Here is a 23,665-nt window from a genome sequence, read left to right as displayed (position 1 = left end):
ATTAGAGTAGATAAATCAATGGATTTGAAGTTTATCAGGTATTGGTATGATGCTATATTGATTACTACAGGGATTTGTAAGGAGAACATGCAGCAGTATATGAGAATCCATGGTAGAATCTCTAATTTAAAGGCATGCTGTCGTGATTCCTGTCTGTAATAGTAACTTATAGACTCCTAGCTTTGGATGGGACTTTAGATTTCAACCCCCTTCTCAGTGTAAGCATCCCCTCTATAAACGCTCCTCCAAAGGGGGTCATCAAATCTCTACTTTGAAGACTGTAGATCTCTATTATGAAGATTGTAGGAGTGTTTAAATTTGAAGGGGTTAGGAGGTGCTTACCACTTCATATTTTACTAAGAAGGCATTTTCCCAATCTTCTAATGCTCTTCAATGAAAGAGGGGCTCTTCTCACTTCAAGAATGTACTTATACCCTCAAATTACTAACACAGCAGGGAATTACATAATTGCTGAATATTCATGTTTATTGAACCTACACTTAGATTGAAATTCTTCACTGTCTAGTAACAAGATGTTTTCTATTCTGTTAAATGGAGTGTCCCTTTAATCCTGAAAGTGGGCCTTTTTGGAGAGCATTCCAAACTGCCAATCAAGCCAAGTACCCTACCTTGCCTTTGAACTCAATAAGCTGAAAGTGGGTCTGTAATCTCCAGTTTTGGGTTACCACAGAGTAAGAGGGAGTGAGAAAGTCCTGGGTAAATGAAAACTGCAAACTGTTGATCTCAGTGAAACTTTTATTGGAGCTCTCAACACAGAGTGTTGTAATTAGTCAGGTTCCCCCTTTCCTCTTCTGTACCACCTTGTCCCTGAACTTGGGTGGGGAGAGGGGAAGCGGCTGCTCATAATCACGGTTTCTGTGGGTATATGCAGGGTTGGGGTGGAGATAACACCACGGGATGCCCTCTGATTTGAGCTGACGTTCTGGTTCATGCCTTGTACTCATTTCCCCCTCTGGCCCCATCTCCACAACTGGTAAAAACTGCACTAAAGAAAAATGAAATGGTTAACAGCCGATGGGTTAGAAAAGAAGAAATTTGAAGGATTCGATAATCTACTTACTAAAGAATTTGTCCCTTAATAATCAAGCCTTGGTGGTATAATCTTAAAATTCACAATAATCATGGTTTGTACAAAGTGGTGAGTTCAGGGAAAAGGTAAATGTGAGCTTAGGCTACTTTTCTAGTAGTTAGAGTCAAGTTCGTTTCTCAGTGTTCCATGATTGTGGAATAGTTGATCTATCTACCAGGTTGTGCCCTAACTTCCAAACACAGAGCAACTGCAATATTATTTCCCAGAAGAGGTAGATTTGGATGATATTTTATTTCTGTGCATGTGATCTTTGCAAATGCCAATATGATTCATCTCTCACCCTGCTGCAGCTGGTCAGCCCTTGAAATCAGACATGTATTAGGACTCATGACCAAAGACACCAGCAGCTCAGACAGGAAGGATCTGAGGAAGAAAGTAGCGGAGACACTTTTGAAGCATCTTCCAGGGAAATTCCCAGGGGAAAACTACAGAGGTCTATATGAGGGGTCACAAATCCAAACACATGCAGAGGCAGGCAGTTCATGTAAATGAGAGAAGTGGGTAGATGTGAGGCTCTAGGGAGTGGTGAGAACTCTAGCCTGAGTGCTGTGTAAAGGGAGCAGCCAGTTCTCAGTGGCCGTCGATCATTGCCAGGTTGGAAAGCAATCCAGTATTAACAGATCTGATTTCTCAAGAGAAGCTGGGCTTCAGGTGTGTATGTAAAATTTTCCAATTTTAAACACCACCGTGCAAGCCAAATAAACACATTGCCAGGCCCCATAAGAGCCTTGGCCCTCCAACTTGTCACGTTGATGTCCAGGAAATATAACCTTAGGGTTGTGATGGGGGCCAATTATTTATTTTTCTTGCTTGACCTTGGTCACAAATTATTGGTGCTATAAATGTGAACTGATCTCCTGCCAAAGGAGAGAATGAATGGGCTTGAGGAGAATTTTAAAGCATTGACAAAGGGTTCCTAGATGTCATTAAAAAAAATGATTCAGGGCCAGGCGCAATGGCTCATGCCTGTAATCCCTACACTTTGCGAAGCTGAGAGGGGAGAATTGTTTCAGCCCAGGATTTTGGAGCTACAGGGAACTATTAATATAATCGTACCACTTGCACTCCAGCCTGGGCAATGGAGTGAGACCCTGCCTCAAAAAAAATAAGTAAATAAAATACATTTAAAAAAAGAAAGAAAGAAATGATTCAGAAAGAAAAGGGACTCAGGGGGACAAAGAGAACATAAAGAAAAGTCACTCTGATTAATAAATAGATATGGAAATAAAGAGGAAATTCCCAATTCCTGTTTGGAGAAAAAATTAAAAGTATAGTCTCTGCACAAGGAGAATAAATTTGGACCTTCTGGAGAAGGGAGACACAGCAGCTAACAGACTTACCATGAGGTTCAACTCCTCATGAGCCTGCAGAGGTAGCTACCCAGATTGTCTTCTTCCAGCATGTATTAAAGTATGTAGCATTGGTTAAAATGCCTTCCACAGGATGTTAAAAGGAAATTCACAAGAAGATTGTGGGGGGGGGTGTCAATCATTGAATACACTTGGAAAATTGAGTCAAACATAATTATTTTCTATTTGATATTGTAGAGCTTTTAATGTAGATTCTAACCTGCTGAGATCATGCAAAAGCAAGAGAAAGTATTTCATTCCCTAATTTACCTGACCACAGAATCCCCTTACCCCAGAGCCTCTTGAGACCAATATTTTACTGAATTCATTGGTGAAAGCCCCTGCATTCGAGTGCACATACTCATATAACTTACAGACTCTTTCTCCTGTCTGCCTGCGGGCATGGTGGCAAATGACACATTTGGAAGAATCCTGGTTAGTATCTCTAGTGACCTTTGATGTCTTGGGTAGCAAGCTAAGGGACATGGGCAAAGGCAATGCTTTAGTCTCTTCCTCAGCTGTGAGTCATAATTTTAGAAGAAACAGGCACATATGGGGAACACAGAGCTGCTCTGTAGCTGATCTGAGAACGACTGTTCTTCTGGACCATGGATTTTGATGCTGGAATAAGAGGACCCTGGCAAGGAATTGGGAGCTTATCACATAAACCAAGCCGAATATTTTTGGCCAGATACTTGAGGACCAAACAGAAGAGCTTTAAAATGAGATTTAAGTAGGATAAAGTAGAGTGTTCAAATTAAACTCTAAAATCACAGCCCACAGAAGGGCAGCAGGTGCAAGCTACAAATCAGAGGCGTGGCTAAGGTGGTGCCAAGCAGCTCTCCCAAGGAACTGGCTGGGAGGACCACTGGGGCCACACCTACAGCTGGGACAAGTTTGCCAACTGCACAGTGAGAGGGGCAAACTGAATGATTCGTGTTCCTTAGGGGAGAGGAGCACGACCTTAGAGATTGCAGTCAGAGACATGGTGGGGCAGGACACACAGCTGCACCACCAGGCCAGGTGAGGATGACAAGTTCACATAAATTGCAGTCTCTGAAATGGGTGGCAGGGATGTATACACAAGAATAAGAAGTCACAAACGTCAGAGTGGAAGCAAAGTAGAGAGCATATGGATGAGATTTTCAAAAGGATGAAATAGAAAGGATTTTGCTGGCAGGGTCTACCGCAGTCTTCTCAGGCAGAGCGAGGCTCTGGCTCATGCTTTCCTATTTAAGATTTTTTAAACTGGCACAGGAAGAAGATGGAATAGGGAAGAGAAGGGGGGTATTTATCCAGGCATCTGCCCTATCGAGTGCATTTTTGACTTGCCTTGCTAACAATTTCATGATGGGAAAGGTAAGGGAAACAAGGAGGGAGCGACTTACCGTGGACTTAATTCTAGACAAGATGCCTCTAACCAGCCGATGGTGGGGAAGGCACAGGAAACATAGGCAGAAATAACCAGACCATCCTAGAGTTTTAGGATTGCAAAAGAAAGACACAGGATGCATACTTCAGTGTGTGCTCTCTGCTACCCTTTCCACTTCTGCTGCTTCTCACTCTCCCTCTGGCGTCTCCATTCCCCTCCTAAGTAGAACTCCAGCCCAGACTTCAGGGTCACCACCAGGGATGTAGGGTAGAGGAGTCTCCAGGTTTCTTTCCCAGGAAGTTGAGGAAAGCAAAGATCCCCAATCCCAATTCAGCGGAAAAGATGTGCTCCCTGTACTTTAAGCTGGAACTCAGAATCATGAGGCCACTAAGCCAGTTTTATATACAACAATGGAGTTCTACTGTGCCTTTATTGGAGTGTATATCATGAGACATATATATATATATAGTATACATACACATGTGTGTATTCTTTTGTTTGTTTGTTTGTTTGTTTGTTTTCCTGAGACAGAGTCTCACTCTGTCGCCCAGGCTGGAGTGCAGTGGCAACCTCTGCCTCCCAGGTTCAAGCAATTCTCCTGCCTCAGCCTCCCAAGCAGCTCAGATTACATGCACCCGCCACCACGCCTGGCTAATTTTTGTATTTTTAGTAGAGATGGGGTGTCACCATATTGGCCAGGCTGGTCTTGAACTCCCAGACCTCATGATCCGCCCGCCTCAGCCTCCCAAAGTGCTGGGTTTACAGGCGTGACCCACTGCGCCTGGCCTAATTTTTGTATTTTTAGTAGAGACAAGGTGTCACCATGTTGGCCAGGCTGGTCTCAAACTCCTGACCTCAAGTGATCTGCCCGCCTCAGTCTCCCAAAGTGCTGGGATTACAGGTGTGAGCCACCGCGCCCGACCATGTGTGTGTATTCTTAATTAATATTGCCAGCAACCCCTGCAAGGTAGGTCATATTGTGTCAATTCAAAAATAGAGAAACTAAGAGACAGACTAAATGATTTGCCCAAGGCCACATGGCAAGTAAATGACTGAACTGTGGCTTGAACCCAGGCCTTTCTGCCTTCCCACCAGAACTCCTTCAGCTCCAGGAAGCTCTCTCTAAAACGAGACATTGTAGTTTGGGTACCTAATGGGTTAATTGGCTCTTGTGGGTTAGCCTAGGAACCCAACCTCAACATCACATTGTTTCTATGGAGAAATGTGCTCAGAGTGACAAACAACTGGCTTAACCAAGGAACTTTTGTAACCCGACCTATCATAAAGCAGGCACTGCCTCGTGTTCAGAAAGACTGGCTGGGGAGCGAGACGGGAGAACAGGATCAGCCAGCCTGCATCCCCTCAGACTCTGTGATCCCGTTCCAGTCTAGCTGTAGGTTTGCCAAGGAACAACCATCTGACACGTCTACAAATAGCCACCATAGTACCTACCGCAGGGGGTAGACATGAGGATCAAAAGAGCGGGACCCTTGGGTACATAAAGCAGCCAGTGCAGGTCAGACCCACGGTCAACATTTGTGAAGTGGGAAGTGAGATTCCTCTCAACAGCTGGGGGCCGGCAGAGCTCAGCTGGCTCCCTCAGGACCCACCTGGCGGTCACGGTAGTGTGAGGGTGTGGACCTGCTTCCAGGGTTTGCCTCTGCTCCTCCAGACAGTTCCACCTTTTAGTCTTGGTTGATCAGGACCCAGGAAGTCACCTTCCACAGCGAGAGGCTCAGCTCCAGCAGGACAGCCACCTTCTCTAAGCCTTCAAGGCTCAGTTTCTAACACGAGGCCTCACCCACCTGTGTCTTCACTGTCCCCACTGCCTTCAGATACCAGTTCCCAGGGCTGATGGATGTGTAAATGCTGGAAAGCACAGCTAAGGAATCACTACAGAACCTCAGGAGTGAGCATTCCTGTCCGCCTTTTCCCCGTCCCTCCAGGCAGGGATTTCTTTTTGTCCCAGTATTTGACTTTGCTCTCCGTTAACTGCCAAGAGCAAGCTTATTCCATGCCCTCCACCCTCCGCCAAATCAGCCTGAAGGGGATTTTCTTTCCACGAATAACTCTTCAAAGGGAGAAAGGATTGCTAAGAAGCAGCCAAACTGTGAGGGTTTTTTCTTTCTTTCTTTTTTCTTTTTGGATGAGGGAAAGGAGCTATTTTCTCTTGGCAAGGACAGATACTAACTGGAAAAACACCCTGGAGACCCAGGCCATCAGGAAAGGAAAACCCTGACAACATGGTCCTGGCCTTGCCTGCCCCTCAGCATTCTCCCCTGAGGGCCACCCCCAAAGTGGTGCCTTTCACAGCACAGTGGCCATTCTCCAGTCAGGCTGCTGGGCCTTTGGAGAGACTCTCTGGCCTCAGAGGGGCAGTGTCTGCGAGCACATTTGGTAACAGTGGATCATGAGTCTCAGGGAAGCCTTCTTGTTGCAGCCTGTGTGTGTGCCCGCACGTGCACACGTGTGTCCTTGTGTGCTGCACTGGGAAAGGATCCGATTTCAGACTTTGGCAATCTTCGTGCTTGGAGTCCTGCCCTTAGGAGGAGATACTGTCAGGTGCCAGACAGAATTCGGAGATCCTATCAATGGAGAATGTGTCCTTGGTCCACAGAAACACACTGTCTTATATGGAAGAGAAGGGTCACTGTTCAGAGGCAGTAGATTCTTAGGGGCCCAGAATTACCCCTGAAGGGGTACAGAGGCTGCTGTAAATATGAGGCTCATGGGTTTGGCCCTTTGTTACTCTGGGACAAGAGTGGAGACTGGAGACCAATGGGGAGGCCCAGATCATGGACTCTGCTAAAGAGTGTCAGGGTCCCAGCCAACCTCAAGCTGGGATCCTACAGCCATACAGGTGGCGCATGTGGTAGATGTGAGTAAACCCAGCTCACAGGCATGAATGAGGATGACTCACAGCTTTGCAGTCACTAGCTCTGGTGACTTCGGTTGACTTTTCCATTTCTCTCAGGTGCCTCTGGGGCATAGCAACAGGAGCCAGGGAGAGTAAACCAGTAAGGAGTATGGGCTGGAAGATGGGGTTTGTATTCCAGCTCCATACCTCCCAGCTGCATCACCAAGAACTGATCTCGGTCTCCTAAGCTGTACCGTGAGAAGGCTGCCGTGGCTTAGAAGAGAACCACCATGCAGCCCTGGTATAGAGTAGTAATTTTACATGTACCCTTTTACTATGGAATAGTGCACTATTTTTATTCATTCTCCCACTGCCTCCCACCATGGGTGCCATATTGAATAAGACTTTTTTCAGCCATAAAGCTCTTCTAAGTAATCATTTGTTTCCCCATTTTGATTATTCAGGATTCAATTGCCATTCAATCCGTGTCTCTGGTTACCAAGCAGTAACTGATATAACTGATTTAATTCCATTGCACATCAAAAAAATTATAATTTAACCCACTAGTTAGCCTATGCTGTCTTTATTATGATTAAATGCACAAATACTATTTTACATTAAGACAGCAGCTCCTGGACTCCATTTACACTTTGGAAGAACTCTTTGGAACCAGTGATCCCCTGGCTATGATAAGTCCCTGAACCCTGAAGACCTCTTAGTTGCAAACAGTATGTCATCTGTGATTTTACGGTTAATTTCTCACACATGGAAATGACTCAAGAAGTGTCTTCAGAGGTTATTAAGAGGATTCCATAGTTATACAATAAAATACATCCTACTCAAGTTTCTCCCTCCTTCCTCAGCCTTTTTTTTTCTGAGCCCCTTCTTGAGATCTCCCCTTTCCTGTTCTCCATCTTTCTGCCCACTCTTCCTGGTCTCTGGCCTCCAGTCTTCCCATCATTCACCACCCTAGATTTTTCTGAGTGCCATGAACACCAGTCTTGTCCCAAGTATGGAAACAAGCCAGGGAATACCTCGCCCCTTGAAGCTGAAACACATCGAGCCAACACAAATCTGTTGGCAGGAACAGCAGGCACAAGAGTCACATTCAGAGTACAAAAACAGCTATTTATAAAGCCTCCTTCCTGATTGCTGGGTGTTCACTTTCCCTTGAACCAAAGGGGCCACTGCCCCCTCTTGGAAAAGATGATTCCATGCACAGCTCGGTGCCTGAGGATCACTGCGTGCCTGTTCTGATGAGCAGTGAGAGCTGGGGACAGCATGCAGCGTGGATTAGATGTGGTGACACACTCTCTGATGGGCCAAGGCAGCTGGGTGTGCGGGTGACACAGATGGCCTCTGCAGCACCTGTGAGGTAACAGTCAGGGGCCCCTTATAGGACTTGACATCCTGGCCTCAGAGCAGACCCCACCTGCCTTTGCTTTTCTTTTTTTTTTTTTTTAACTCTTGATGTAAACTTCGGTTAACATAATCACTAAGCTTCCAAAGGTATTCGAGATTCAAGTAATGTAAAATGTTAACAGGTAAAGTACTGTCAATATTATTACTAATATTTATCAATTATAATTCAACTCTTGTTGCATTTGGCCGTTCTGCATTTCTGTTATACCTGATTTGCTAAATTATTATTTACCTTAGTAATCCAATGCTAGTCTATTATCTTCAGTAGTGGTAGCAATAACACCACTAATAACCCAGCAAATCCCAAATGGGATTGAGATCATTTGTTTTATTTTTTAATTGAGATGAACCTGATGAAAATTTATAATTCATATACAGAAATGTCCTGTTGGCTAGCTACAGTTTTCCCAAATGTGTAGTTTTTGGCTTAGGTTCTTAAAAACTTGAATTAGTTGCCAATTCCAATAATCAGGAGATTTTACATGAAAATATATTTCTGGATTCTCTTTCAAAAATGTCAGTTCTGACAATACTTGGGCCCACACTCCTACACGGCAGCAGTTGTAGAACACGTGAGTCCTCCCATCCTGTTCTGAATTGTGTCATCTCAAGTTGTCTGGGGAGCTTGGAGAAACCTTGGAAAGCAGTTGGTCCGAGTCTTTCATTTTTTTTTTTTTTTTTTTTCAGACGGAGTCTCGCTCTGTCGCCAGGCTGGAGTGCAGTGGCGCGATCTCGGCTCATTGCAACCTCCAACTCCCTGGTTCAAGAGATTCTCCTGCCTCAGCTTCCCGAGTAGCTGGGATTACAGTCATGCACCACCACGCCCAGCTAATTTTTTGTATTTTTAGTAGAGACAGGGTTTCACCATGTTAGCCAGGATGGTCTCGATCTCCTGACCTCATGATCCACCCGCCTCAGCCTCCCAAAGTGCTGGGATTACAGGTGTGAACCACTGTGCCCGGCCCCAAGCCCTTCATTTTTAAGATGAGGAATCTGAGGCCTGGTGTTGCTGAGTGACTCTCGTGAAGTCACATGCTGGTGTGTTTGATAATGGGGTCTGGGAGGCAGCTCTGCCCGCTGGTGCAGCACAGTCTGCCCTAAATCATTCTGCCCTCCCCCCATGCCATACAGAACACCATCTTGTGGGTAGCATCTGTTTCACCAGGCCTCCCAATCTAATGCTGACACCCAAAGCCTAACTAACTATGTGAGTTATGAGTCACTCAGAGAACCTGATTATCAAAGTCCAAACCACAAAGAGGAATACCTTCACTTCAAGGGCTTCTATTTCTAGAAATAACTGTAGTGTTCTCTGTGTAGACTTCTAAGCCCAAATAAATGTTTTCATGTTTCGACAACTTCAAAAGCCCAATGCCCTTAAAACTTCCTTGATTCTCAGTAAAGGGTCCCCAGAAGCTCAGGGTGGTGTAGGAAGCTGAGTGCGTAGCCTCTGCTGGTAAAGTGAATGGCCAGCAGCTAGCTGGGTTTCACTGTGGACATCCTTGAAAACAGGCTATTCATAGCTGTCAGGATGATGGATTTCAGCCCTAAATTGCTGACAAACATAAAAGAACATTTTTAGTTAGTCTCATTTTTTCTCTCATCTGTCTAATGAAAAGATTCAACTAGCTAGTGTGCAATTGATGTTATTTTCTTATAAGCCAGGGGGCAATTAAGAAAACCCAGAAATAGAGTTGAGCCATGGTGTCACTGTTTGTATTTGCCATTTCTCCATGTGGCTGAGAGTCCCTTGGAGCACACAGGAGGATCTTCTGCCTCAAGAATGGGTTCATCTGGATAGTTCAGAGCCTGACAATGAACCTAGGAGTTTCATGGAACTGGAAATCAGCCTCAGAACAGCTGGTTAAGGATTAGTCATCTCCAGCTGAAAGGTGATTATAAGAGGGGAAAAAAAAAAATGGTGGGCCAAAGACAACTCAGGAAGAGAGATGCAGAAAAAGCATTCCAGCAGCCATGAAAACATCGTTAGTTTTATTTTCTTCAAAAAATATGGGCCACCTACGATAGACTCCCCACAGTAGACCCGCCCTTACCCCTGCAGCCTGTGGGGAATGCGTCTTCTTCCAGTGATTGTGTCTCCTAGCAACAAGGAAGAAGAGCTACTGAGCACTTACTATGCATTAAACACCTGCTTGGTACTTTGCATTTGCCACATAAGCCTCACAACTTTGTGAGTAGAAAATAATGTTCCCATTTTGTAGAAGAAGTGAAGGTTCAAATAATTTAAATAACTTGCCCAGCCAGTGAGTGGCAAAGCCAGTCATGAACCCTAGCCTCTCAGCTCTCAGATGCCATATTCTTGTACAATAGAAGATGAAACAGACAAAAGCTCAGTGCCACATTCTGCAGCAACGGTCCTCCAACAAGGGCTAAGAGTAAAGTAGGAGGGGAGACAGCTTCAAAAGAGAAGAAGGAACATTGCACTCAGGCTCTCTGGTAGTCAGGGAGAGTGGGGGCTGCATCTCCCAGCTCAAATTGTAGGGTACCACGTGCCTATAGGCTTTTCCTGAAGGCTTTGGAAATGGGTGGTGGTGGTGGTGTGCTGGTGTTGACAAAGGAAAAGGAAGACGAGGCAGAGGAGAATTCACTTCCATCTGTGAATGTCCTTATTTGTAGCAATAAGGAAATCTTAGAGTAACCTACCTGTAAGCTTCTTCTGAGAACTGAAGGAGATGGTGTGTGTAAAATGTTTAGCAGAGTGCAAAACCAAAGGGCCATGGGAATAGAATGCATTCACTTCTAGCCAAAAAGTGCCTGCGTTGAAAGAGGAGAAATAGAAGCATTTCCATTTTGAACATATCTAAAAGCCACGTCCCTTGTGGGTCAGAGGTTCAATCTTAGGTCTTGGTGACACTATTAAAAGTGTATAAGCTTGACCAGGTGCGGTGGCCTGCAATCCCAATACTTTGAGAGGCCAAGGTGGATGGATTACATAAGGCCAGGAGTTCAAGACCAGCCCGGCCAACATGGTGAAACCCCGTCTCTACTAAAAATACAAAATACTAGCCGGGCGTGGTGGCACGTGCCTGTAATCCCAGCTACTCAGGAGGCTGAGGCATGAGAATCGCTTGAACCAGGGAGGCGGAGGTTGCAGTGAGCCAAGAGTGTACCACTGTACTCCAGCCTGGGAGGCAGAATGAGACTCTGCCCCACCCCCCGAAAAAATGGGGGGTTGGGGGGTAGGGCAGGGGTCTTGCTTGTCTTATTCATCACTTATCTCCAAGCCCTACACAGCACCTGGCCCATAGTAGGGGTCCATAAATGTTTAATGGATGGATGGATAAATGAAAAGATTAACCAAAAACAAAAGTGCTGTCTTTCAGTTACAAAGACGACAGCCACTGGAGAATCAATATCCTGTGCCCCTCTCTCAGGAAATGGCACCTGTCACCTATCACGCTGTCTAAGACAAAAACTTGGCTATCACTGTGACCCCTCTTTTTTGTTCCGTAAGCTAAAATAACTCCTAAATTTTAGCTTGTGAGTCTCCCCCGCTCTTCTCTTCTAATGCTATTGTCATGACCCTTGTCCAGGCCCTTCCCAGTTATCTCCTGGATTTCTACACCACCTCCAAACTATTTTCCAAACTTCCAGTCTGTACCTCTCTTTCCAGTCCCTTCTCCACACCCGGAACAGAATGATCTTTAAAAAACCTAAGTCTGATCAGGTCACTACCATCACCACATCCCCCTCCCCAGCCACTTGAGGATGGTCCATGACTCCCTATAGAATTTTTTTTTTGGAGACGGGGGTCTCACTCTATCACCCAGGCTGGAGTGCAGTGGTGCATTCTCAGCTCACTGCATCCTCCGCCTCCCGGGTTCAAGCAATTCTCCCACCTCAGCTTCCCAAGCCGCTGGGATTACCAGTGCCCACCACCATACCTGGCTCATTTTTGCATTTTTAGTAGAGATGGGGTTTCACCATGTTGGCCAGGCTGGTCTCGAACTCCTGACCTCAGGTGATCCACCTGCCTCTGCCTCCCAAAGCGCTGGGATGACAGGCGTGAGCTGTCGCGCCCCACCAGATTTTAAGATAAAGCACAAAACCCTGAGTGTGGCGTGCCTACCCTTCACAGTCTTGCTCCTGTCTGCCTCCAGCCTTACCTGGCCAAGCCCTACCTTGAGTTCTGTGTCCCCTCCAGCAAGACTATCCTCTCTCTTGCCTGTCCCATGGCCTAGCTTCTTTCTTTGCCTGAAGTGCTCTTTCTCCACCTTCCCTGTTTGCCTTCTACATCCTTCTAAGAATTGGGTGTCCCTCCAGCTACGAACTCTGGTGCCTGGTTCTTGGCCAACCACACTGTGGTCTGCTTCCTATCTGTCTTCTCCAGATGTCCAGGAATGCTATTTTGTTCTTTGTTGTACTAGGCACACCTTCTCCAGTCCCTGGCACAATGAATGTCTGTTGAATTGATGAATACTTTGTCTCACACCAAACATGCACTTTCTCCGAAGTATATGAGCAATTAGCATCGCTTTGGCCAATTGTGTGACCAGTCAAGATAATTAATCAAGGATTAGGGCGTGGTATGACTCTGGAAAAATCTATTAAGGACATATGGGGAGCATATTTTTTTCACCAAAAGTCAAGACACATAATTTAATAAATGTGATCACATTTTTTCTTGCCCAGAAAAATATTAATATATAATATCTATAGCTACACATCCTTATCTGTCATTTTTGCCTCACTATATTATCCAAATATGCCAGCTCAAGACACTGAAATAGTAATAGCTAATAAGTAAGTAGCTGGCATTCTTGATGAGCCTGCTATACAGCAATCCTATGTGAAGTGCTTTGCTGTCATCTCATTTAACTTTTCAACTACCTCTTGAAGCAGATATTTTTCTTATCTCTATTTTAGAGATGAGGAAACTGAGGCTTAAAAACGTTAAATCACTTGTCAAAGGTTACACAGCCAGCAATGAATGAGTAGTCCGTTTGATCTTCTCAGTTATTCTGCGATGCTGACCTAACCGTGACCTCTTAACCTTTATTAGCTCATCAGAAGATCTTCTACTGGGCAAAAATAGCTGCGGCTTCCGGAAACTTTTATTGAAACTCTAAATCTCCTGGCAATAACTTTCAAAAGTCATGATTCAGGCCAGCAGTGATATTTGAAAATGGAATCACAAGCAAGTCTCCTGGCTACAAAGATGCTCTTGCTGCCAAAAAGGAATGCTCAGCTTTGACATTTATGACAATCTGTGTTTTTCCTGTTACTTAGTCTTTTGCCATCATTGACTGTGGAAAGGCACTGACCCTCGTTCTGTCCTCCCTGGAGAATCCTCTCCTTCAGGTTTAACTGGTTCTGTCCTTTTCCATGTTTTCATTTCACTGGGATCTACAGCAATGTCCTGTCCACTGACCATCTACATAATGATCACTTGGACACACATAAAAATGCACAATCCTGGGCCCCGTTCCACAACTCTCTCATAGAATCTCTATAGATTGGAGCCCTGGAAGCAGCACTTTAATCACATTCCCCAGGTAATTCTTATAAATACCAATGTATGAGAACCACAGGCATAGTCTCCAGATCCACATGACTCACAGTATCCCCTGGACCAGCAGCACTGAAGATGAGGAATCTTGGGCCCTAACCCTAAACCACTGAATCAGAATGTGCATCTTCATAAAATCCCCAAGTGATTAGATATGCACATTACTGTGCATGCAGAGAACCAGTGATCTAGAACAATGTTTCCCCCAATTATTTTACATCATCATGGCATGCATAGAAAATGAAAATCTATGTGTGGCACACTGGGAATACAAATGAGAATGTTTGCCATGGCATTGGGGCTCAGCCTGTCCCAGATCCCACCTGGCTGCTCTGCAGGCTGAGGAGACTGATATCCCAGGTACGCCTGTGCCACAGCACATGGGTTGAGAAGCACCGGTCTGCTTACAGTACACCCAGCTCTTCTAACTTTGTTCATGAGGCATAATTCCCAGAGCTTGCTTACTCTTACTTTCTTCATCATTTATTAGTTCTTTTCATGCATACTAAGAGTCAGAGAAGCTATTTCCCAACCAACTAGATCTCAGAAGTCTTCATACAATGGAAGAACACAGTTTCATCTTCAAGTTCTAGGTAGACTCTTGGGGAAATCTGCAGAAAAGAGTTGTGTCTATTATTCTGGAGAGTCATCTGCTACAACCTAAGGAACATGAGGAAAAAATAAGAGCCCTCTTCCCTCTGAAGACTGCTCCTTTCCCCTTCATCTGCAAACCTGAGGAGAGAGGATTAGCAGCATGCAAGGTGGCATCCTCTCTTCTGAGTGCCAAGAAGAATGTGATTTTGTTTAATCCTTCCTTAGCAAAATCTGTCAGCTCGTAAACTGGACAGGTGTCCCTTTTCTTAGCCAACCCCTGATAATGGGGTGACAGTTGGGGTGGAAGGAATGGAATACCTTCAGAAACACTTCCTAGTGAGACCATCTGATCAAAAGCACCAAGTGTCAGGACACACCATCTGACTTTGCAAAGCCCCCAGCTACATGGGAACCCCATTGATTGATTTTTTTTTCTCTTAAGGAAAATGCTGAAAATTTTTAAAGCTCAAAGTAGTGGACTCTTACTTTGAAGCAAATATGACAAGGCTTGCCCTTAACTGAAGGATTGCCATGGCCTAAGCAAATACATTTGAGGAAGAGGGGAGGTGATTATTGCTACCAATCAACTCTTCTTTTTTTCCAACTTGCCGCAAGTCTGTATCTAATTCTTGCCACTCTGCTTCCCCCAGTCAGAGCCTGGGCAATGCAGCACGCATTTTAGCTGGGTTAGTGTGGGGCTATCCCTCCTCTGTCCTAAGACTGCACATCCCTCAAGTCTTAGAAGGATCTTCCCTTTACACCCCAAACATACCCAAAAGAGAGTTCTGCCTGAGTAATGGAAAGGACAGTGGCCAGAGCACTGTATTGATATTTGCCACCTCTAGCTTGACTTCTCGTAGAGCTCTTTCCTTAATGCAGCTACAGAGACCTTCTTCCTGTTCTGACCAGGAAACTCGGGGAGCAGTTGGTAGTTCACCCAGGGTTGCCGTGATGTCTAAGAAATAAGTGGATTTTCTCTAAGTTCCGAGCAAGAACAGTTGGTAAAAAATTTCTATTCCTTGATCATCTGATTAACAAGTGCTGAAAATGTAAGATTGGGGAAATTGCTGAAGGCTTGGGCCTCCCAATCCAAAGAACATAGCTATTTTACATGAGCATTTCAAGTATGGAATATTGAGACATCTCTCTGCTTTGTGGTCCAGGATGAAGAACAAGCTGTGGTACTTTGAATTTGGCACCTCGGAGACTTTTGCAGCGACCTGCAAGAAACTCCACGACCACATTGAGTTGGAGGTAAGTTCCCAAGTGGGGAGAAGGCTTCCTGGATCTTGGTTCTGCTCCTGGACTGTCACACATGCATAGGATGTATCCTCTTGGGACCTTAAGAGGTGACCCAGAGCGTAGTCTGTGTTGTTTCTCCATCCTGTTCCTAAACACCTCCATACGCTCACTCAGAAGGCTCCAGTGGCCTGTCTAGAGAATCCCTGGGGGGCTTTGGGACTCAGAGGCCCCGAGAGCCCAGAGCCACACTTCATTCCAGCCCTCAGCCCTCCTTCCACCGTGGCCTTACGATTCCCTCTTTTCTGAGAGATAAAGTCTCCATTGCCATCAGCACAGGGAGAGGGGCTGCTGTTGGAGAGACAATGTCCCAAGCCTGGTAAAAGTCTGGGAACTGGTGTTACAGGGCAGCAGGGGTGGGGAGTATAGGGGCTGCAGCCAGACATCCCCCAGCTGACCTGCCTTGATTTTCACATCTGCTTCAGCGAGCTGACTCACAGGTACCCAGGGTCAGTTTTGTGGGTGTGCAACCTGTGTGGTCACAAAATGTCCTTGTGCTTAGAAGGGCCCTTGATTTCATCCTATGCTGTCACTGTCTTGAAATCCTTGATAATTTTCTAACAAAGAACCTGGCATTTTCATTTTGAACTAGGCCCCGCAAATTATGTAGCCAATCCTGTTGGTGCACTTGTGTTTCACTAACTCTTCCGGCACTTGTAGGGGCCTGCCTCAGACAGTCTGCCTGCTGCCTCCCCTCCCCTGGTTGATAAGCTGCCCACTTCCCACCCTCTCACCCCACGTTGGCTGGGCTTCGCTCCGGAAGCCCTCTCATTGATTGCCATGAGGACAGCTCCTTGGTCTCTGGCCACCTGAAAGCCCAAACTTCTATGCACGCCTGCTCCGTGGGACTTTACGCCCATTGGTTCTCTTGCCCAGAGTTCTTGCTACCAGGCCTACCTTCCCGTGGGATTTAGGCCCGTAGTCTTGTTTTCACTTGAGAAAAATAAGTGGAAGAGGCAGCCAGAGAGTTCAGCCAGGGTGGGCTCCTCTTGGCCCACCAGCTTGGCCTCTAAGCCCGCACTGCAGTCCAGTGGGGCCTGGGCCTCCCTGGAGGAGGCACCTGTGGCCTGGAGTGGTGTAGGAAAGCCCTGCCCCTCCCTGCCGGAAGGGCCCCTGTGCTCCTCACTCACAGGGAGTTTTCACAAACAAAACACGAAGCCAGAGGTTCTGTGCGGCTGCATTTGACTCATCTGCCTGCCTCTCCTCTTCGGTTGCTGGGTTACCAACGCCAGGGTGGGAGGCGCCGATCTGGCTAATCCCCTGAACTTTTGGCCAGCTTGGTAAGAGGGCAGAGAGGCCAGGCGCCAGGTTGTGTGTCCCCAGGTGGCACATAGGGAGTCTGAGAAGCCGGTCCTCCTCTCTTGACGTGTGAACGCAGTGCTGGGAGCTGAGGAAGGAGGAGAGGCCTTGGCAGGGGAACCGAGTGTGGCTAAAAGGGATATGTGTGCATTTTTTCCCCTTGGCACAGCCGTCTGGTGGGGTCTCTTTAAATATACCACAAGTGAGGGACAGCCCTGGCCTAACCACAGCCAGCTGCAGGCGCACAGCGACTGCTTGTTCTCCCTGCAGCTGGCCTTGAAATTGTGCCCAGAATACAGCAACTCAGCTCCCCTGCCTCTGGCCTGCCCTCCCGGCTCCAGGCCCCACAGTCCCCTCTGGGTTTGAGAGACAGAGGCTCTTCCTCAACCGCAGAGGGGGCCTCGTTGCTAAAGACACTGGTGGCCTCTGGAGGGGGTGGGGTTGTTCACTGGTCTGGAGGGAGGGTGTTGTTGGGAGCTTTCAGAAGCACTTCCTGTTTTCCTTATCTCTCCATAATGAGTCTTTTTAGTATTTATTCATGAGGGTTAGCTGGGGGAGTGGGGCTGAGCGTGTCCTGTGATGGGCAGCTTCTGACAGCCCTCAGGATTGGGGCAGGCACCATTTCTGTATCCAGAGAATAGCGGTGAATGGTCCTGTGCCTTGTGATCCAGAGGGGGACTAAGAGATGGACAGGGCGAGGCATGGGGGTAACAGGTGTAAGGAGACCGCAGAGCCTTGCAGGGAGATGGGAGAGTGTCAGGGGCCTCAGGAAGAGCTGGTAAGAGCAGCTATGCTAAGGGACCTTCTAAACGTGGTTGCTGCAGACAACAGGCCAGGCCTTTGAGAACCAGCACACGACCCACCAGCCCCAGACCAGCAAATAACCCCACTGAGGCATTGCTACTACATTTCGCCGTCTTCAGTTCCCCACCATAGCCTTTATTTCAAAGTCACACAACCAACCCTGTGAGCTAAGTAGTCCAGAGATTATTATCCCCATTTTATGGAGAAGCAAGCTGAGGCACAGAGATTTAGAAGGGTAAACTGGGCCAGGTGCAGTGGCTCACACATGTAATCCCAGCACTTTGGGAAGCCGAGGCAGGTGGATCACCAGCGGTCAGGAGTTCGAGACCAGCTTGGCCAACATGATGAAATACTGTTTCTACTAAAAGTACAAAAATTAGCCAGGTGTGGGTGGTGGGCGCCTGTAGTCCCAGCTACTTCGGAGGCTGAGACAGGAGAATCGCTTGAACCCAGGAGGCAGAGGCTGCAGTGAGCTGAGATGGTGCCACTGCACTCCAGCCTGCGCAAGACAGAGAAAGACACCGTCTTAAAAAAAAAAAAAAAAAAAAAAAAAAGAAGGGTAAACTGAAGGGAGAGAAAAGTCCAGTGGGACAGGAAAAAGTCACGTGCTTTGACTGCCGACCATAACATGTCCTAATATGCTATGACAACGCAGCAAGGCAACTATTATCACATTTTAAAAATGAGGCTTAGGTACATTCAGTGTCTCAACCAAAACTTCATTGCTGAAAACTGATAAGAGAGAAGATTCCAGGTCTTTTAGAGTGAATTTAGCTTGGAACCCAATAAATAGAGATTTACCTAACAGGTGCTAGAAGCAGTAAAGTCTTCAGCAGGAGGCACTGTTTCTTCTTCCTTAATATGCTGATTTCCTCTCAGCTCATGCAGCTGGGCAGGTGTGCTGAGAAATGCTTTGCAAAGAACAGAAGACTCAGTCCTACTTCTCATTTGAGGAAGGAATAGATTCAGGCTGGATCATAGGAGAGAGAGTCAGAGAGGAGGAAAACTGCGTTAAAGTTTGCAAAAGGTCTTCCCACACAGCATCTCATTTATTTTGATGCACAGAACAGGCAGGGCCAATATTAATGTCCTCACTTTACGGTTGAGGGAACTTAGGTTGACAGGTTCAGTGACCAGAGGAAGGGCACAGCTGTAAGGAACTTAGGGGAACAGTGAAGTCTATTTAGGTTCTTCCTTTTTTTTTCTTCTTTTTTTTTTTGCCAATCTGGTAAGAAGTTGGATGGTGAAACTTAAAGCTCAAATGAGAGACTGCAGGGAAGGTTTCCATTAAAAGCCATTCGCGTGGCGAGGCGCGGTGGCTCACGCCTGTAATCCCAGCACATTGAGAAGCCAAGGCGGGTGGATCACCTGAGGTCAGGAGTTTGAGACCAGCCTGGCCAACATGGTGAAACCCCGTCTCTACTAAAAATACAAAAATTAGCCGGGTGTGGTGGTGCAGGCCTGTAATACCAGCTACTTGGGAGGCTGAGGCAGGAGGATGGCTTCAGCCTGGGAGGCAGAGGTTGCAGTGGGCCGAGATCGCACCACTGCACTCCAGCCTGGGGAACAGAGCAAGACTCTGTCTCAAAAAAAAAAAAAAAAAAAAAGAAAGAAAAAAAAAAGCCATTCAGGTGATATACAGGCGATTTCTCTGAGGCTAGTGGCTGTTTGAGAAGGAATAGGAGACTTGGTCTCATCTCTGAAACGAAGCTTGTGGCCAACTGGGCCAACTGGACAAAAGAGAAACTGAAGGGAGTCCACAGAACACACAAAAGCTGTTCAATATGGCGCTTGCTGACCTAGTGCTAAGGAAACTAGATGCAAAGAGTCCTGCAGAGCCACGTGAGTCAAATCACTCCTGGCCCTGCCTGTGACTCAGGCGGGGGAGAAGGTGACTCTAAATCTCCTGCTTACCTGTAGACACGTGGCCAGGGCCCTGACTTGGAGTCACAAGGCCTGGCAGCGAGCCCTGGTCTGTGCTTAGGTTAAGCCACTTATTGAACTGTATATCTGAGCCTTAGTATTCTCATCTATAAAATGGGGGGCATGGGGGTTAGTCTACCTCCCAAGGCCATTATTAGGATTGAAGTTTTCAGGGCTTTTTGTTTTTGTTTTTTTATGTAACTGGCAGTGGTGCTAAGTGCCTCATGGAATCTGCAAAGCAGCCCTAAGTGGCAGGTGTCATAATCACCTTTCCAGAGAAGGGGGACACAGGCTGAGAGAAGGTAAGAAGCTCACCTGAGGTCCATAACCTACAAGCGATCAGGTCAGGCTTCAAATCCAGATTTGCCAGACACCCGAGAGTTTCGGGGCAGTACTGGCACTTGAGAAGCTCAGTCTAGAGCACAGACTCTCAACCAGGTTTGGGCATATCCAATGTCCTTATTCCCAGTCTTTATTTTGACATTTCAGATAACGTTAAAAGCAGGAAATAATTTTTTCCATTTGTCAAAACGGGAGCATAAAAAAATATTGCAAACGTTCACCCTAGATGCTTCTTCTATGAGACCACAAAGGAAGGCCTGTGAACGTGAGTGCTGTACCTGGAAACTGGGTGCTCCATAAATCATTGTGGGCCCTAATTAAGAAGCCAGCATGTTGGCTGGGTGCGGTGGCTCATGCCTACAATCCCAGCACTCTGGGAGGCTGAGGTCAGCAGATCACCTGAGGTCAGGAGTTCGAGACCAGCCTGGCCAACATGGTAAAACCTCATCTCTACTAAAAACACAAAATTAGCCGGGTGTGGTGGCACATGCCTGCAATCCCAGCTACTCAGGGGGCTGAGGCAGGAGAATCTCTTGAACTCATGAGGCAGAGGTTGCAGTGAGTGGAGACCAGGCCATTGCATTCCAGCCTGGGTGACAAAAGCAAAACTCTCTCTCAAAAAAAAAAAAAAAAAAAGAAGCCAGCATGTCCCCACACCCCCACCCTCACCCTCACCATCCCTGGTCTAAGGCAGTCTCTCAGGGTACTCCTCTCTGACATCTCTTCCCTTCCAGAGGCTCTTAATATTCATTCTAACCTGATTTCACCTGATTAAGCAGGTGGGGGGTGGGGCGAGGGAGGCACACAGTGAGTCACCTCCCCCACCCCAGGCCCAGAATAACCTTGCAGAGGTTTCTGGATGGGATCATAGGTAGAGCAAACCAGACAGGCTTCAACTCAAGCACTTATTTTACATTTTGTAGAGATGTTTCATTTCACTGGCTAAAAATAAGAACTTACAAAATTCCTTGTTTTTTTTTGTTTTGTTTTGTTTTTTTGACAGAGTCTTGCTCTGTCGCCAGGCTGGAGTGCAGTAGTGTGATCTTGGCTTACTGCAACCTCCGCCTCCCAGGTTCAAGTGATTCTCCTCCCTCAGCCTCCCAAGTACCTGAGACTACAGGCGTGCACCACCACGCCCAGCTAATTTTTGCATTTTTAGTAGAGACGGGATTTCACCATGTAGGCCAGGATGGTCTCGAACTCCTGACCTCGTGATCCACCTGCCTCGGCGTCCCAAAGTGCTGGGATTACAGGCATGAGCCACTGTGCCTGGCCCAATTCCTTGATATTTAATCCAATCTTTAAAACATATTCACAAGGGAAGGCCAGCCAGCTCCACTAATATGAACTAATATAAACTTTGATGGAGGGGAAGTAAGTCCAAATCTGGAAGCTGCTCAAAAAAAAATCTGGTTATCCAGTATATTTTGGGAATCTCTGCACATCAATTACTCCTTTTAATTGAGGATTTTTTAATTTTTTTTTTTTAGTATTTATTGATCATTCTTGGGTGTTTGAGGATTTTTTTAATACAGAAAAGTCTTGAGAATAGTATATCAAATACTCCCAACTCCCCCTCACTCAGAATTGATATTGTCATTATTTTGTCTTATTTACTTCAACTATTTTTCCATTTTTTGTTGTTGTGGTTGTTGTTTTGTTTTTTTTTTGAGATGGAGCTCTTGCTGTCACCCAAGCTGGAGTGCGGTGGCGCGATCTCAGCCCACTGAAACCCCTTCCTCCTGGGTTCAAGTGATCCTCCTGCCTCAGCCTCCTGAGTAGCTGGGATTATAGGTGCCAGCCACCATACCTAGTTAATTTTTGTATTTTTAGTAGACACAGGGCTTTGCCATGTTTGCCAGGCTGGTATTGAACTCCTAACCTCAGGTGACCCACCCACCTCGGCCTCCCAAAGTGCTGAGATTACGGCGTGAGCCACCGCGCCTGGCCCCTTCAACTATTTTTCAACAGAAGAAATAAAATATTACAGATAAAGCTGAAGCCCCCAGCCTCTTTATGCTCTGAACTTACCTTTTCACTCACCTTTATGTTCTTGAGATCACTCCGTGTTAGTGCTGATAGAGCAGGTTGGTCACTTTTTTTTTTTTTTTTTGAGGAGTTTTGCTCTTGTCGCCCAGGCTGGAGTGCGATGGCACAATCTCAGCTCACTGCAACCTCTGCCTTCCAGGTTCAAGTGATTCTCCCGCCTCAGTCTCCCAAGTAGCTGCAATTACAGGCACCCACCACCATGTCCAGTTAATTTTTATATTTTTAGTAGAGACGGGGTTTCGCCATGTTGGCCAGGCTGGTCTTGAACTCCTGACCTCAAGTGATCAGCCCACTTTGGCCTCCCAAAGTGCTGGGATTACATGCATGAGCCACTGCACCCGGCCTGGTTGGTCACTTTTAACTGCCCTATGGAGTTCCATGAAAACCCAGCCACTATCCGTGAGGAGGAGCAGAAATGGGAACTCTCAGACACTGCTGGTGGGAACATCAGTGGTAAGCCACTTTGGAGAGCGGTTCAGCAATACACGCCAATCCGAAAATGCATTTATAGCCTATATGACCCAGCAAGTTCTTCTCAACATCGATCTAGAGAGTTTCTCGCACATGAGCATAGAGGTGCAATGCAACATTTTTTTATTGCAACAAAATGGAACCAACCCAAATGACTATGTTATTCTAACACTTTAAAAAGACAGTGTGACTAAATGCCACTGACACTTTAAAATGGTTAAATTTTAAAAATTTTAATTTAAAAAAAAGGATGTGCTGGGTACTATGCTGTTGATATTTAATCCGTATCACCATATCAGGATATGGGTCTCACCTATGAGAATCCATATTCTAAAACTAACATTTAGCACAAATAATGAGTCAGATTACTGTCCTTTAAGATTGGGCAGATACCTTTAGCTATTCCAATCTAAACCAGCGCCATTATTATTATTATTATTTTGAAGCAGGGCCTCGCTCTGTCACCCAGGATGGAGTGCAGTGGTGCGATCTCAGCTTACTGAAACCTCTGCCTCCCAGGTTCAAGTGACTCTCCTACTTCAGCCTCCCAAGTAGCTGGGATTACAGGCACACACCACAATGCCTGGCTAATGTTTGTATTTGTAGAGATGGGGTTTCACCATGTTGGCCAGGCTGATCTCAAACTCCTGACCTCAATACATCTACCTGCCTTGGCCTCCCAAAGTGCTGGGATTACAGGCATCAGCCACCACACCTGGCCAGTGCTATTATTTTTAAAAAAGAGACATCAAGGACTTCACAGGTTAAGTACCTTGACTAACTTCACCCAAACCAGTATGTGCAGAAGAGAACCCACGGCTCTTAAGCTCCAGCTGTGGGCATTCTCTACTCTGTCTTAGCATCCACCTGCAGTGCTGCACACTCTTAAACTAGAGGGAAAGAGGTCTTCAAGTCTTGGTCTCTCCTGATATGATCTGAACCTTCTTCTCAGCTACCACAGGTAGAGCCTTTCCCTGGAGTAAGGAAAGTAGGAATTGGCTGACGTACAGCCTGTCCATGCTGCCACAGTGGAAGAAATGGAAACACGCATGGGGAAGGGAAAGTTGAGAAGAGCATTAGAAGGGATTTTGAGTTCGTGGAAAATAAGAGGGCCAACCTGATTACATATCAAACCATGGAGTCAAAAGTAAGGCTAGAATGGTCCTGAGAGAGCTCCTCCTTCTAGTTTATTCCCTTCCTCAATCCAGTCCAGCAGCTCCCTCATTCCAGCATCACCTTCACT

General features: G+C 46.3%; 1 protein-coding gene across 10 annotated transcripts in view; it reads left to right on the top strand.

Annotated features, from left to right (window-relative positions):
- Positions 1-23,665, top strand: part of DGKG (diacylglycerol kinase gamma) — a 228,162-nt gene that overhangs the window by 134,561 nt on the left and 69,936 nt on the right. For all 10 annotated transcript variants that reach the window (XR_004670872.3, XR_004670871.3, XR_008624956.2 and 7 more), the window contains one exon: positions 15,399-15,489. Coding sequence is in view for 7 of the 10 variants with exons in the window: in XM_055110769.2 (XP_054966744.1) it covers positions 15,399-15,489 (91 nt within the window). In the remaining 3 variants the exon portion in view is untranslated. The remainder of the gene's footprint in view (positions 1-15,398; positions 15,490-23,665) is intronic.

Source organism: Pan paniscus, chromosome 2 (genome assembly GCF_029289425.2).
Source record: "Pan paniscus chromosome 2, NHGRI_mPanPan1-v2.0_pri, whole genome shotgun sequence".
NCBI lineage: Eukaryota > Metazoa > Chordata > Mammalia > Primates > Hominidae > Pan > Pan paniscus.
The sequence above is the reverse complement of the archived record's forward strand: the minus strand, read 5'-3'. Positions and strand labels throughout refer to the sequence as shown.